Source organism: Haliaeetus albicilla, chromosome 10, assembly GCF_947461875.1.
Source record: "Haliaeetus albicilla chromosome 10, bHalAlb1.1, whole genome shotgun sequence".
In the NCBI taxonomy this organism is placed as follows: domain Eukaryota; kingdom Metazoa; phylum Chordata; class Aves; order Accipitriformes; family Accipitridae; genus Haliaeetus; species Haliaeetus albicilla.
The window spans coordinates 42,310,120-42,326,224 of NC_091492.1; the positions used below are offsets into that span (position 1 = coordinate 42,310,120).

Genomic DNA, 16,105 nt, shown 5'->3' on the forward strand with positions numbered 1-16,105 from the left:
CTTTCCAAGGCCGGGCCGTGGATCCCTAAGCCTCCATCCCGCCCCTCGTGTGCTCGCCGGGGGCCGGCAGCCCCACCGCTGACCCCGGCCTCGGGCCCACAAAATGGCGGCCGGCGGGTCCCCATCGCCCTGTCAGCCGGGCCCCGGCGGCCGTAGGAACCTTCGTGCGGCGGAACGCGTGGGCGCGGGGGGCGGTTTCCGAGCCGGGCCGGGCCGGTTGGAGGAGGTTGGGCCGGGCCCGGCCCCGCCGCCATGGCCGAGGTCTCGGCGGAGCTGGAGCTGTTCCGCCGCCGCTGGCGGGAGGAGCTGGCGGGGGACGCGAAGCGACGGCGGCGGGAGACGGCGGCAGCGGAGCCCGAGAGCCGCCGCGGCGCGGAACCGGGCGAGCCGGGTTACCTGACGCTGGCCCGCGGCCTGCTGGACGGCGGCACCCCGGCCTGCCGTAGCCCGTCTCCCGCCCGCCCCACCGAGGAGCCCGCGGGGGACGGGGACGGCGACGACCTGCTGGGGCAGCTCATCCGAGACCTGGTAGGGCTGTGCGGGCCCCGGGGCTGTGCCCCGGCCCTGGCGCTTTGCCTCGGGGTAGAGACCGGGGGGCGAGGGGTGGAAGGAAGGGGGTCGGGGGGGGGGCTGTGGAAATTTGGGGATGGTGGTGGGGTGGTGGTGGTGGTGCCTCCTGTCTGGGATGGGGCGAGAAAGGGGGACGCTGAGTTTTGGGTCCCTGCGAGCTTGCGTATAAGCTCAGCTTCCGAATACATTGCGTCTTACAGGGGCTTTAGCCCTCCAAAATCTGCTTTTCTTCTCATGAGGCGGTACTTTTTCTTCCCCTTAAAAAAAATATTTTGTGGCGTGTTCAGGCGGTTTGATGCAGCTGCAGCGATTAAGGGTATCCTGCCTTGTGACACAGCGGTGTAGTAAGAAAACAAGTGTTAATTCTTTAAATAAAGGAGTTAATTTGGAAATAGTCTTAAATACAGTTCTGAACCAGATAAAAGTTACTTTGGTAAATCCTCTAAATGCAATAGAGATTTTATTTACAGCGTAGGAAAACTAGGGGGGAAACCCATTTTCTTGCTTCTCACTAACCTAACTGTAACTAATTACTCTTTGCTTAAAAAAAAATTAAAAGGAACAGATTAAATTTCTGTCTGCAAGGCACAAATTAATCCATTTACAGAATTAGTGCTCCATTAGCACACAGGAGCCCATATCTGTCTCAGAGGGGATGGCAGTATTTGAGTTTTGGATTCATTCCAGTAGACTTTTAGACAGGCTGGTGCTGACTTAACATTACCGCTTCGTTTGCGGCAGTGAGCACTGTGCTAAGGAAAAGCTGCGTGAATTTTGGGGATGTGGGAAGGGAAGACCTTGATCTGTCTCTAGTGTTAAGATTGCATTAGAATGCAATTAGTATGAGCCGTTGCTTGAGCTTTGTCGCAAGCTCGTGCCTACAGTTTGACTATAAATACTCTTGCGGGTTATTTAAAAAAAAATAATCTGTATAGCTGTTTTTTCTTTCTTTTTCCCCCCTTTTTCACGAGAGAGCTGTCGGTCTTGACTGTTGTGCCTGTACCGGTCTGTCTGTAGGCAGTCTGTCCTTCGATGATACCTTTGGGTACGCGCAGACAGACCAGGTTCTGCTGGTTGGACGTGAGTCAACTCCAATTTGGAAGCAATATATTCATAGTGGTGCTGTGCCTGAGCTCATAAGCCTAGAGCTAATAAGGCTTGCCGAATGGCTCATCTTATTAGTTTGGGCAGCGTGTTGCTCTAAAATGGTTATGCAGCTCCTGGATCTGAGCTGGTTCACATCTGGGCAGCTTGGGGTCTGTCTGCATGTGGCTGTGGAGATGCGCTCTCAGAGTTCTTTTTATATTTTCCGTTGGTGTCCCCCTTGGAAATAGATGCAATTTAAATCGCCTGAAAGCAAACAATCTTGCAAATCCACAGCAGGCAGCGGAGCCAGTGGTCTTCATGCAGAGGGAAAGGAAAAGGAGCTGTTTGTGCAGGAAAATTGTGGATGAGGAGGGAGGGGAGCAGAAAGGTTGGCGTAAGGTCCTAGTTTAAGTAACTTCAGAATGAGCGCGAGGTTCCAGTGTCTATAATCTGGTGCTGTTTTGCTAGAAAGACCTAATGGGAACATTGCCCATGTTTGTGCTGTCTAAACACTTACCTAGGGTAGAACACCTTTTGCATTAAAAGCTTCCACGCAACCATATTATACAATGGTTTTCCTGTGTAACTGTACTTTAAATAAACCCAGCATTGCCTGTTTTTGCTGCTTCGTTGGCACTGCAAAGGGTCCAGGTTTAAATGAGCAAGGAGTAGTTGTAGAAGACACCTACAAAGAAACAAAGGTAGCGGGGCTAGAGAAGTGCTAAGAGACAAGGCATGATCCTGATTTGGGATCTGCCTGACTTTCTGATGACAAACAACGGAGGTAGGTTTTAACTGAGCAGCTGGTTTTGTGCATGGGGATTGATGGAGAGTGATCAGGTGTTTGGGAGCACTGGGGAGGTACAGAAACCAGGAAGAAACACTGGAGGGCAAAACTTTGAAATGGGTGACATAGAAATGGTCAGAATGGGCTGATTTTGCTCTCTCCATTATGTGGTATAAACATTTGGAATGTCCAGATAGAAACGAAGGAGAGGACAAATCTTGATGCCATAACTGCAGGAAGAAGACTTAATAATTATGTAGTTAAAACAAGCAAAAAAACATGTAGGAAAAAATGTATGTGCTGCATTTAGCTGTTAGATTAAAATGATTGATTCTTTGCTTTTAATTTTTTTTTTTAGATACTTAATCAGTTAAAGCAGCAACTCTTTCGTATTAAGTATTATTTCATATTAAGAAGGTATTTATACGTTACTAATGAAAGACAGAAACAAACTGTAAGGTCATCTCCATTCAGTTTTGTATCAAAATATTTGTTCATTTTTCATCATCTGTGTTTGAAATCTTGTAAGTGAAATTAACAGTGGGCATATGTCTTCAAAGTGCTTACTTGTTTGGTCTTTTTGATGCTGAAACCTTAGACAAACTTTTTTACTAGAGCTCGTATCTTGCCTTTCTCTGCCATCTGACTATAGACAAGCCTTACAGTTCTCCTCAATTTGTTTTTTAGCTCCAATATTAGCCTTCTAATATTCTTTACCTGATATGACTCACAGAGAACAAAAAGTAGCTTGGGTACCTTCATGCCAGCGTGGTGTCTCTGATGTTGTGCCCATAAGGAAGGGGAGGCAGAATTACTTCTGCCTTTTTTATGGAACTGTGATGGTGCTGAGGATGCAACGTCCTTTCTTCGTACTACAATAACTTTTGCTGCTATCTAGCTGTGCGTTAAAGAAGCCTAACAAATTATTTTCTCTTTTTTCTTTTCAGAATGAAATAAACGAGGTTCCTTTCTTTGATATCCAGCTGCCTTATGAACTGGCACTGAAGATATTTCAGTACCTGGGCAAAACTGAATTGGGAAGATGTGCTCAGGTAAGTGCTGCTGACAGTTTGTTTCTCTGATACCATGTAAAATTGGCAGAAATATTGAAGAAACAGTCAGGCACCTTGATGCAGGGAAGATGTGTGGTAGCCGTAGTAGCTCAGCTGATCGTGCTTTTACTTATTGGAAATACATCCAAAGCTGAATATTGAAAAAATAATAGTAAATGAGCTGGATTTATAGCTTGCAGTTGAGTAGAGTTAAATAAAACATTTGTGGCTTGGGCAAGAGCGAAGCCTTAAAAATTAAAATAAATACTTGCAAAGATCTTTTGATTCAAGTGAATGTATTTAGAAACAAGTGAGTGTCTTGCTGCAATATTAAGAACTCGGCACTTTACAGTGCCAAGGGCATGGCAACAAAGCTGTTCCTCCCGCTTTCCAGTCCGTGACTTGAACCATGGGAATTGGAGTAGTAACTTTTTGTTTGTAGTAATTTCATGTGAGGCTAAATTCCTAAAGGACACTGATTTTCCTCCCACCGCGCAAGGAGTTTATATTTTTTGTTGGTGATACTTTAAGAGAGTGCTTTCACTAGTCTGTACTCAGACATGGTCCATAATTTATGTGTAGTTGTAAACTGCCTGTTTCCCAAGTTAAACGCTCACACACACCTGACTAAGAATTGTTCAGCCCACGCTATTGAGCCTCTTCATGTCCTTTCTGCACACGTTGACTGATGAACCTGCTCTCTGAATAAATCTTCAAAGCAAACTGAATTGGCAAGTGTTGATTACCCTGTGAAATAGAGTAGAATATTGTGCATATTCATTGCCAGCTTCTCCTGTGGCCACTATTTAGTGTCTCAGGCTGGTTGTTCATTGAACTCTTACGTACAAAGCACATCTTGCAACTTCACAAAAATCCAACCAAAACCATTCTTTGTGTTACACTCAAACCATGCCCTGGACTGTTGTAAGAGAAAGAAATGTTAACATGTAAAAATTGAAAAGTGATGGACAGGGTGGAGCTTTGTTGTGGATGGTAAACAAGACACAAATATTATCCAAATGGCACATGCATTGAAATGAAATCAGACTTGTAATGTTCAGTATGAGCAAGTCATGGCGTTAAAATAGCTACAGGTGGTTATTGCTTGAATCTTTGACTTGCTAATGCCTTTTAGGAACAAGGACTGTTAGAAGAAAAATAATTCCTCTTGCAGGGCTTCTGTTGCAGAGGAAAAAATTCTCTAGGATTATTTTTTGGTGCTGTCCAGGGGACTGTGAAGCTTTCAGATATGCTCGAGTTTCTGTCGTTTGAGGTAGAGATACGCGGTCAGTAAAGGCTGCATCCCATGGAAAGGAACAGGGTTGCATATTTGAAGTGGATTACTTTAAGGTTATTCTTTGTCTTTCTCTTCCCCCCCGTGCCAGGCATGATCAGTTTACCTCATGGCATAGTGAAAAGATTGGCTGATGAAGGGTTGCTCCTTTTCTCTGTGCTTGGGCTGCACTTGATTTCTCTCTCTCTCACTTTGGTTTCTCACTTGAACCTGTTCTCGTAAGATGTGTTTTAACACTGAGAAAATTTTCCACATTTCTCATTTGTCTTCTCAGACTTAGTCAGTTGGTCCTATGTGGCAGCTGACAGGTAGCTGAGCAAATGCCTGGTGTTTTACAAGGCTTTCCAAATGAGATGAATATCCAATGCTTTTAGTGCAGAGCTGGCTTCTTCTTAGGGGTTCAAATAAAAAGCAAGGCAATAAAAATAAATACCATTTTCATTTTTCTCTTGGTGATTTTGTTTTTGAAGGGGGGGGGAAGCCCTCTTCTGTTAAATGGAAAGCCCTGCTGCTTTACGGTGTTATCGTAGAAAGGTTTTTTTATTAAGGCGCCTTGGGATTTTAGTGAAATTGGGCCAGTTAGTACAATTGGCATCGTGAACTATGTGAGTGCCTTTGGAGAAAACCTGTTTGCTTAGTTCTTTATGCCAAATTGGTAACTGACTAACAGTAAAGTAGCCTGACTGCAGAGCCTCTTTGAGATTTAATCACACCACAGACTGCTCTGGAGAACTTTAATTTCACCCTGATATTTCCCCCTCCCCCTCTTCCCCACAGCTTTTCTTTGATTTTTGGAATTAGTACTATAAAACACAAACTATCTGTATGGCACTTGAAATACAAAAGCCATGTGCAGCATGTAAATTAATGGTGTCATTGGTTCCTGAGTTCTGGTGGGTTCACAGTAGTTGTGCAATATTCAGTAGCATCCAGCAGACCAGTCTCTGTTGATATCCCATGTTTATAATTCAAGGACAAAGGTATCCAGGACTTAATTAGTCAGCAGAACAGTCCAGAGTAATGGCAAAATTTTCCCTCTGCTTTGTGCCAGCCCCATGAACACCTTTTGATTCTGTTCTGACCACTGAAAGAAATAGCTATGCTACGAGCGACTCTCTTGTGACTTCTGTGATGAGTGGGTTTGAGAGCAGTCAGTCCTTCCTCCTGGTTGTGATGTAGAGGGAAAAGCAAAACGATCACTTGGGATACCACAAGTATGACAAATTGAAATACATCAGAAGTTATTGTGTTATTTGCGGCTGATACTGCAGATACCTGCAATTAACTTCACTCGTGGTCTTAGGACCTAGCCTTTAAACTGTCAGCTTAGTGATAAGGTGATAGGTCTCATCTATTAACTTCCCCGTATACCTACAGTTGTTACTGCTTTCTAGTAAATACCAGAGACTGCATAAATTGCATTTTGTGGTCTGAAGTACCAGAACGTACTGAATTTTGGCAAGGCTAAGGCAGTTTTATTTCTGAACGGATCAGTGGTAAATTGCCTTGAACTGTTAGCATTTTCATCTGAGAGAAAGTTTAGAAATGTTTACCAACACAACAATTGTGTATGTATCTAGGACAAGGGAGACTGCTTCTAGGATTTTAAGAATGAATTGTCTTGCATAAATCAAGAATTTCAGATGCTTGCCTCTGGAGCTTCTGGAATTGTTAAACTGTTAGGCTTTTAGTTTTTATACGTTTAAAAAAAGAAAACCTCATGTATTTTTTGAGCATACTTTTGCATCAAAGTTGTATATGGGTAACAGTAATCATCTATCCTCCTCATGGCTTAGAGAGCAGAGAAACTGATAGATAAGGATATCCTGGGCTCAGGATGAGACTTAGGATAACAGATGGACCACCTAGTGGATAAGGAATTGGCTGGTTGGTTGCACTCAAAGCGTTGTGGTCAATGGCTTGATGTCTGAATGGAGACCAGTGACGAATGGCGTTCCTCAGGGGTCAGTACTGGGACTAGCGCTGTTTAACAACTTTGTCGGCGACATGGACAGTGGGATTGAGTGCATCCTCAGCAAGTTTGCCGATGACACCAAGCTGAGTGATGTGGTTGATGCGCTGGAGGGAAGGCATGCCATCCAGAGGGACCTTGACAGACTTGAGAGGTGGGCCCGTGTGAACCTCGTGAAGTTCAACAAGGCCAAGTGCAAGGTCCTGCACACGGATCGGGGCAATCCCAAGCACAAATACAGGCTGGGCGATGAGTGGATTGGGAGCGGCCCTGAGGAGAAGAACTTGTGGGTGTTGGTTGACGAGAAGCTCAATGTGACCCGTCAATGTGCGCTTGCAGCCCAGAAAACTAGCTGTATCCTGGGCTGCATCAAAAGAAGTGTGACCACATTCACAAGGTCAAGGGAGGGGATTCTCCCTCTCTACTCCGCTCTCGTGAGACCCCACCTGCAGTACTGCCTTCAGCTCTGGGGCCCCCAAGATAAGAAAGACATGGACCTGTTGGAGCAGGTCCAGAGGAGGGCCACAAAGATGATCAGGGGGCTGGAGCACCTCTCCTATGAGGACAGGCTGAGAGAGTTGGGGTTGTTCAGCCTGGAGAAGAGAAGGCTCCAGGGAGACCCTATAGCAGCCTTCCAGCACCTAAAGGGGACCTACAGGAAAGATGGAGAGGGACTTTTTACAAAGGCATGTAGTGACAGGACAAGGGGTGATGGCTTTAAACTGAAAGAGAGTAGATTTAGATTAGATGTAAGGAAGTTCTTCCCTGTGAGGGTGGTGAGGCACTGGAGCAGGTTGCCCAGAGAGGCTGTGGATGCCCCATCCCTGGCAGTGTTCAAGGCCAGGTTGGATGGGGCTTTGAGCAACCTGGTCTGGTGGAAGGTGTCCCTGCCCATGGCAGGGGGTTGGAACTAGATGATCTTTAAGGTCCCTTCCAACCCAAACCATCCTATGATTTTATGATGATTCTATGATTATGGCTGTGAATTGAAAAGATGAGCAGCTTCCACCTGGTATGGCTTCCATCTGAATGGCTTTGGCTTAAATACTATTTGGCGCTACGTATTGTAGTGAACTGAGAGTCCAGATATTTCCAGTTGAGGCCCCTGGCTTCAGCGAATGAACCTTGACTACGTCTTTTGTGTCTAGGGAAGAAAACAAACCTAATGAAACAAAGAGTTATGAGATGGAGAGGGATGAATAAACCTTCATTAGGATTTGAGCCAGTTGATTTAGAGAGGATTAGAAGAACTTTAGGATTTGATGGAAGAGGTGGGGGTTTTGGGGGGGGGGGAATCCCCGAAAGGCAAAACCAAATAGCAAAACCTATGTCAGCAAAAGCCTTCAAAGTCCTTCAGAACATTATTGCTTGCTGAACTATAAGATATAAAACTGTTCCTGTGTGGAGCTCAGGGGAAACCGAAGTTTCTTTGCTGAGAACAGTTGAGAACTGTAGTAAAAAGATAATAGGAACACTGAAGACAAAATTAAATTGGGAACTCTAAATCTATAAACGAATGTGTAAGATGTTGTCATTGATCGTTGTTGGAGTTTCTACGTAGTGTAGATGTGGAAATAGTGATGTTTGTAGTTTAATAAGAGCTTTGCACCTCTCAGCTACTCTCCAACAAGCAGAATGTATGGATGCCTATAAATAAAGCCATAATGCTCTGGCTTTTGGGGCCTCACCTGAAACTCTTAAGTCAAGCAGATCTAATAAAGCTGACTTCAAGCCAATGGTTGGTTTTAATGCGGCAGCTCACAGTGGTGCTGTAAAGTGAAATGCTTGAGACTCTTTTATTAGCGATTTCTTGCAGCTGAGGCTCGCTCAGTGGGGCTTTTACAAGGGATTGTCATGCCAGTTTTGGTGCATTAAGAAAAGGCTGCATTAGGGACCCTTGGAAATTCATGCTTGTAAAGCAGCAGGATTCGATGTAATTTGATTTTAAAAAATCATAATAGGATAGGATCTTTATTCCTCTTGAATGTTTGTTCCTGAAAGTTGAAAAGGCAGTCTAAATTTTATGTAGTCGTCCCCCCCCCCCTTTTTTTTTTTACTGTCTTTATAAAATGCTTTTAAGACCTTGAAACTAGAAAGGTCTGTACAACATTGTCTATTTTGGCAGACTCCAAAGATGTGTTTTTTCTTTTTTCTTTTTTTTTTTTTTTTAAAGGCAAGGCAAAAGTTGCCGTAGTTTGGCTTTGTTTACTTCTGCTTTTGCATTAGTCTGTCCCCTCAGTGTTAGCATAAATGTGCTGCTGTTATGGGAGGGGGGCAGAGGTGCTGTTACTGTTGACCAGGCATGGCCGGGGTGCTCAACTCCTGCAGAACACCTGCTTTTTTTGTGTGTCAGCAAAAAGCTGGGTGGTTTTTTTTTTTTTTCTTTGAGTGATATATGGATTTATGTTACTTTAAAATCAAATTGAGAGCAAATTCCCCACTAAACTGTAATGGTTTGAAATTTGGATTGGTTTTGGGGGTTTTTTTTGCTTTTGAACTTCCTGAGTGTGTCCCTATAGGGACAGGAGCATTAAGCACTGTTTTTTTTTATTACAGGATGATGTATAATGCTAGAGAAGACTTGGTGCTGTTTCTGTCATTTGTAAGGCATTATGATTGCTGTATCCAGGTTGTTTTCTTTGTCTGGTGGTGGGAGGAGATTGTATGTCTGCTAGTTTGAATTGACATCTTTTGGTGAATAACTAGAATAATAGCTCTGCTGGACTTGGATATTCCTGTTTGAGAGCTGCTTGTACATGTAGGTATCAAATCTTAAAAACATATGCAGGTTACTCAGTCCGCTCCCCTTTTTTTTTCTCATGTTAAACTCCCCTCCCTCCTTTGGAAGAAACAGGTCATGAGATACGTCTTATGACGGAATTCTAGATTCTTACTGGGATGTGGGTTTTTGAGAGCAGTAATGATACTTGTGTGTCTTTACAGCAAGACCAACCAGCAACACAACGTAAACAAGATGGCTAGAAGCTTCATAAAGTTTTCAAGGGGACATCTCTGCTGTTCATTGCAGGGCATACTGTCCCACTGTTTGGGGACTATATAGTATGCAAGGAGGTTTGGGACCATGTGCGTAAGATGTTTTTGCACTTACCGTGACCCAAGGAGAGCTGTAAGACATGGGGTTGTGTTGACGGGACTGACCTGCATTCTGGTCCTTAGCTGCTGTCTCCCTGCAGTTTTGGGGGTGTTCTGGTTGGGCTGACCAGTCAGTCTTGGCCTGATGCTGCATTTAATACAGCAGACTAAGGCAGGATCTTCCAAGTCTTCACATATAAAATTTGACAGATCCTGTTACAAACTCTGAGATCGCTTGATCTGTTTAAGGTGGGGCGTGTTGTTTTCCTAAGCCTTGCTACATGCTTTGTTGCTCCAATGGTTTTTGTTCTGCATGGACTTCTTGCAAATATGGACCAGCCAAAAGGATCTCGTACTTTCAGCGTTCCTCGTGATACATAATTTTGTGAAGCTATACTTTGTGTTTGAAAGCTGTGGTTTTAAGAAGTCTGAAGCAAGGTGCGTGTGGTAATGATAAAATACAAAGGAGATTTACTTGTTCCCCATTTTATAAGATTATAGTTCATCTTTTGCCTCCCTGTGCCATGTTGTATCTGTGTGTAAATGTGGAAGGAGTGGCAAGTAAACACAAAGAGATGGTCCAGTGAAAGTGCGTTAATGGGAGGCCTAGATTCTTGGTGTAATCTTGGGACTGAAATGGACATTAGATGCTTAATTGTAAGTTGCTAAAAATGATGTCAAGCTGAGAAGGCTTTTTTAATCTTTTGGAACCAGCGTACAATTGATTACTGCTTTCACCGGTAGCAGTTTTCATTGGTTGCATCTGTTTTTTTAAATTAAGAATTACAGAGAACAAATGCTACTTAAGTTGGCTCTTACCTCTTGAATCTTTAATTCTAAGCCCACAATTGATTATGATGAAGCTGTTCTCTCTGAAATGGACAGCAACTTGAGGCTACTTGAAAAACTTAATAATTCATTCCTATTTATGCACACTGTAATACAATAGGTTATAAATCACTAATGTTATACACCTAATCAGGCATTGTCAGTAGGACTTTAGAGATATAGTGGTATGATCTGAGAGGTTTTTGTAGCTCTAAATGTGAAAATAAATCTTTTTTTTTCTCTAAACTTACAATGCTGTCTTAATTGTTTTCTTGCTTCTTTTCCCTTCAAAATTTTCTAATACACTGATATTTCAGGTTGGCGGTGTGGTCACTAAACACCGGTGTCCATGTTGCGTGGAGTTTTAATGGAGTAGAAACTTGGTTATTTTCAAAAGATTCTATAGAAAACAAGCATTTTGTTAAAGGTTTGGTCTTTTTATACTCTCAGTAGTATGAAGGGTGAACAAATGTCTTTATTTAGGTAAGCATTTAGTCTCAGTGCAGGCCTATATTGATATATATGTCTACATTTCAGATGTTACTTAAATCATTTTATATGAAATCTTTTTACTTATAACTTTATGATATATGTATATAAAAAGTAAATTTGATTTCTAGGTCAGCAGGACATGGAAAGTACTTGCAGAAGATGAAGTGTTGTGGTACCGGTTGTGCCAACAGGAAGGATACCTCTTAGATACGAGCATCTCTGATCATTCCTGTTGGAAGCTCGCCCTCAAGAACTGCCGTGCCAGAGAGCGCACTTTGAAAACCAACTGGAAGGTAAAAGGGAATTTCTTTAATGGCATCCAGATGCTGTAGAAAAATGGGAACCCGGTTCAAGCAAGTGGTAGTGAAAAGTTGGTCTTTTGTATTGCAGCTTCTTTTTGCCACTTAAAAGGGGAAAGCTGCTGAAGGATTTATGAGGCTTAGCCTTAGCTGTAATACCTTTTTTCCCCAGTGGCTGATTACTTTTGGGAGTGAGTCTTTCTGTTTGCTATGCGACTCCATTGGCTTTGGTGAAAGAGAGATGTTTATACTTCACCCATCCCTTGATAATGAGAATCAGCCTTTCAGATGAAAGGTGCTTCCCCTGCTCATTACATATCCTGGCTAAAAGAAAGCTGTAATTTTTTTGCTGTTGGGATAGTTGTTTCTCTACCTAAAGATTATGAATTATAATGAAGAGTGATAGCTTCTTTCTCCTTCATTTCCATCTGTAAAAAATTCCAGGCGGCAAGCATAAAATAAATGTGTCTTCTCTCTTAGCTGCACTGCAACTTGTCAGTAGCAATAGCAAAGCTTGGCGATTCTTACAAAGCACCAAATTAACTTGGTTGATGAATGTATTGTAATACCAACACCATGTCTTGTCTTTCTGTGCAGAACCGCATCGGTGCTGTGAGCCAGCTGCAATATGAGCTGGGAAAAATTCTTTGTGATGTACATTCTTGCGATGGAGTTGTTATTGCTGGGTGAGTATGATGTTGCGTAATGCTCACTTAATCTTCACTGTTTCAAATCTCATGTACTGCTTTTTAATGAATTCAAAAGAAGCACCCATTTGAGGCAACAAGAATGAATTTTTCTGACTGCAGTTCTTTTATGGGTGAGGTAGATTGTCCTTAAAGTGACTGATAATGATGGTTATCTACAAGTCATTTCAGCAGTGCAAATTTTTATTGTACTATTCAAAAAGCTATCTCATGTACATGTAGTCTCTGTGAAGACTATAGTACTTTCTGATGAACTGTATCTATTGTTTTGCTGTGGAAGCACCCAAATGTATTAAATATTGTACACATCTACTGAAAAATGCTCTTTTTATTATTTGTTTCCATAAAAGTCTCTTAATCACGAGGATAGTTCTGTGTGCTGTCACAAGATAACTTTAGAAGGACTGTTACTGTTCTCCATTGTTATTTAAAAAACAATCTGGGGGAAAAAAAACCACCAAAATATAGACAAACTCAAATTTCTCTTTTCCTAATATAAAGCTTTGTCAGGACCTTGATTTAATGCTAGCTATTCATTTGGTTTATGCTCTTAAATAGAATTTTAGGAACCTCACAAACTCTTAGAAAAGGTTACTGTGACTGTCTCAATAGGTGTAAGGCTTTACTGTATTCTGCTTGAATTTACAGGTTCAGTAATTAGTAGCCATCCAGAAGAAGTCACATGAGTAAATAAAAATGATATCATCGTGGGGGCAGTCAGAGGACGTTGTCCTTAACATACCAGAGTTCCATATTTTATGGTAGCACTTCATGTTAATGGTATGCTTATGCGTTGTGGGATTAGAGAAAACTACTTATAAAATACTATAAAATTCACACACTGGTTGTAAGAAAGGTGCCTTGAAATACATTGCGTGTAGATAACTCCCATGTACATTGAAATTGTGTTGAATGCTCTTGGACAACTGAGGGTGGAAGTCTGAACTAGCAGATGGCAGGAGTAAAAGGGGAATTTTATTCTTTGATTGGTTTGTGTTGCGTGTGTATTTTTTTTACTGGATGCTCTTCCACTTGTTTTACTTCTGCATTTGGAGGTCTCCCTTTCTGTTCTCTCTGCCATCCTATTCACTGACTATTGCTTCTCTCTCTCTGCTTTTCACGTGATGTTTTCGCTGCTGTAATTGGTTGCGTTATAGCAATGAAAATGCTTCTTCTGAAGAGCGTTGTAGTCTGTGACCTCTAGAGGGGCAGTGCCACACAGCGGTTAACCTCAACAGTGGCCGTGGGAAGAGGCTTGAAGAATCTGTGTGGCTGGAGTACTGCAGATCCGACGTTGACTCGTGTCTGATGTTGAGTCTTCCTTGAGCCACGGAGAAGGCACGGCAGCTCCCAGCCTGCTGTGGTCTGCAGCTGGGATCCAGCTCTGTGGCTAGCAGCCTGACTTCTTTTGTGCCCTTCAGCGTGGGCAGTGTGTTTCCTGGCCTTGGCTGGGGATCTGCACTACTGTATCTGTTCCACTGTCTCTAATGAAACCTCCTGTACTTTTTTGGGAGCCAGAAACCCCAGTTGTCTCCATGCTGTTGCCAAAACATCCAGCTCTTTTTTCTTCATTCTCTCCGTTGTGTTAATATCCGAACATGCAATACGTAGAAGGTAGGCAGAATAAATTAAATTTCTGAAGAACTAATAAACAAAGGACATTAATCCTGCATATTAAACTCAAATAGTCTGTATTTTAGCTTGGTGTATTACAGAAGTTGCGTTTATGCAGTTTCACACAGTCTTTTCGTATTGGTTCCCCAGTTCCTCTGGTGTCTCTTGATTCTTTTGGTGAGTTTGCATCAGTTGGCATGATGAAGGGAGGTGGTGCCATTAAATAATTTAGGTTCCTGAAAGGTTCCTGAAGATAGGTGAGCAGGTAAGAGACCACTGAGGGAAAAGCTGCACATACTTATCCATCGGGAAAAGCTGCACATACGTATCCATCAGGAAAAGCGATCTTACGGGTTTCACCCAAATTACTTTTCAGTAATTTCCCTTCTCTGAGAAAATGAATTTTAGTAATGAAGTATCTTTTTATGAAGCTATGAGCATATAGTTGATAAAAGAACATGGGGAAATTGGAATTCAGCTATTTGACTTCACCTGGTTTGTAAATGAAATGTTTAGAATATTGGAACACAGTTCTGTTACATTACTTCCTTTGCTCTTTACTACTTGCCCTTCACTCTGCTTTGGTAGCTTGAGATCTCTGAAAGCATCTTTTAAATTGCTGCAAGTAGAAAACTATTCTGTGAATCTTACCCAAAAGAAGATGAATTTGTTGTTCTGCCAGCAATGATCAAAGTCTGCAAGACAGTAGCATGCTGTTGTACCTCCCAATAATATTTCCTGGTAAATATCAAACAAGACAGACTTGAAGTTATAACTAAAACTTCCAAGGACATTAGCAAATTGTGCAGGGAAATACTTTGTTCATTATGTGCATTCAGTAAGTATTTAGGATAGCTAGATTTAGGAATTTGTTGGGGTTTTGTTGTTTGTTTGTTTGTTTTATAATCCAAACATAACCCTCCCCTTTCTCTCCCAGCTTATAGTATTGTAGTTAATGGCATTGTGCTTTCAAATTTGTCATAAAAGTGTAATGAATCTGGTGATCAATAGCTAGCTGTTGCATTCTTTCAGTACTGAACAAGTAATTTAATAGCTGAGGTTAACAGAAGTCAATTTTCTTCTCAGTATAAATATCAATTATCTGTTACATTTAATGATTATATCTCCAGTTTCACAAACACTTATGTGCTTAGCTTTACATGTGAATAATCATAGATTAAAGTGAGACTTGCCATGTGCATAAAGCTAAACTGATATGTGACTTTGCAAGTCTCGAAGTTGGTAATGATCTGAAAGCTAATTTTGTGTGTGGCATTTCCTGGGGTTTTCTAAGCAGTAGCTTGTGGCATCATTTACCTTCCTTTCTTCTATAGTCAGGTTGCTGCACTGGAGAAAAACTGGGCCACTCGGTTTTTAGCAGGTTTTTTGATGTCTGACTTCGGGGAGCAGCTGCAACGCTCTGGCTCAGCTCAGTCAGGCCAGCCAGGCATTACGCTCTGTCTTTAGAGCTGGAAACTGTGGCGGTGTATAGCAGCTGCTCCCTGGTTTCAGGACATTCAACTCAGGATCTTGGGAGATCAGAGAATGGTTATAAAAATTAAAAAAAGGGTGGAGAGAGGTTTTCCAGCAGAAATGCTGGGGCTGTTCTGTATTTGGAGTCTTTGAGCAAAGCTGGGAACGATCCTATTTGATTTGAACCTGTGCTGTGATAGACCTCATCTTGTGTTTTTCACTATACTGCTCCAAACTCTGCTGGAAAGTGGGATAATTTTTATTTTAGTTGCTGTAGAGCATTTTGTTGATCTTTCTGGAAAGGAATTTGTACAGATTGCGAGCAGAGTGACTTAAAACAGTAGCTACAAGTGTAACGCATGGAGGCATAGTTTGCCTGAACGGGTTCGGGAGCGGATCTCTTTGTTAACTCTGTGTAAGGAAGGAAAGATAAACTCTACAGGGTTAGCTCTCCCTTAGAGAAATGTACCTATTTCGTGCACTCTCCTCTGCTTTCCCCACGCTGCTGCCAAAGCTCGAGCCAGAAGATGGCAGAATATCAAGGATTGATTAAGTGCAACCTGAGCTGCGAGTTGAAGGTGGCTGCTAGCAGCTCCTCTTTCTCAGAGCGCCTTGCATTTACTGGCTGACATCAGATAATTCAATCTGGCCTGCATGCAGAGCATCTTGTGTTTATCATTAAAATTTCATCCCAGCGGTTACGATGCTTGTTTTCTGGGTCAGACCTTGAATCCCTTTTCATTTGAGACAGCGGTGTTTGTGGTTACCTCACTCCCAATCAATGTTGTATTCACCAGCCTTTCTACAGTTACATGTCTCAAAGGATCTTCTTTAAAGG

The 16,105-nt window shown here is 42.4% G+C and overlaps 1 protein-coding gene across 1 annotated transcript in view; it reads left to right on the forward strand.

Annotated features, from left to right (window-relative positions):
- Positions 1-116: 116 nt before the first annotated feature.
- The window catches only part of FBXW8 (F-box and WD repeat domain containing 8), a 53,155-nt gene continuing 37,166 nt past the window's right edge, over positions 117-16,105 (forward strand). Inside the window, exons 1-4 of the mRNA XM_069795324.1 lie at positions 117-528; positions 3,391-3,495; positions 11,303-11,467; positions 12,071-12,159. Of these exons, the coding sequence (XP_069651425.1) occupies positions 253-528; positions 3,391-3,495; positions 11,303-11,467; positions 12,071-12,159 (635 nt within the window). The 5' untranslated portion in view covers positions 117-252. The remainder of the gene's footprint in view (positions 529-3,390; positions 3,496-11,302; positions 11,468-12,070; positions 12,160-16,105) is intronic.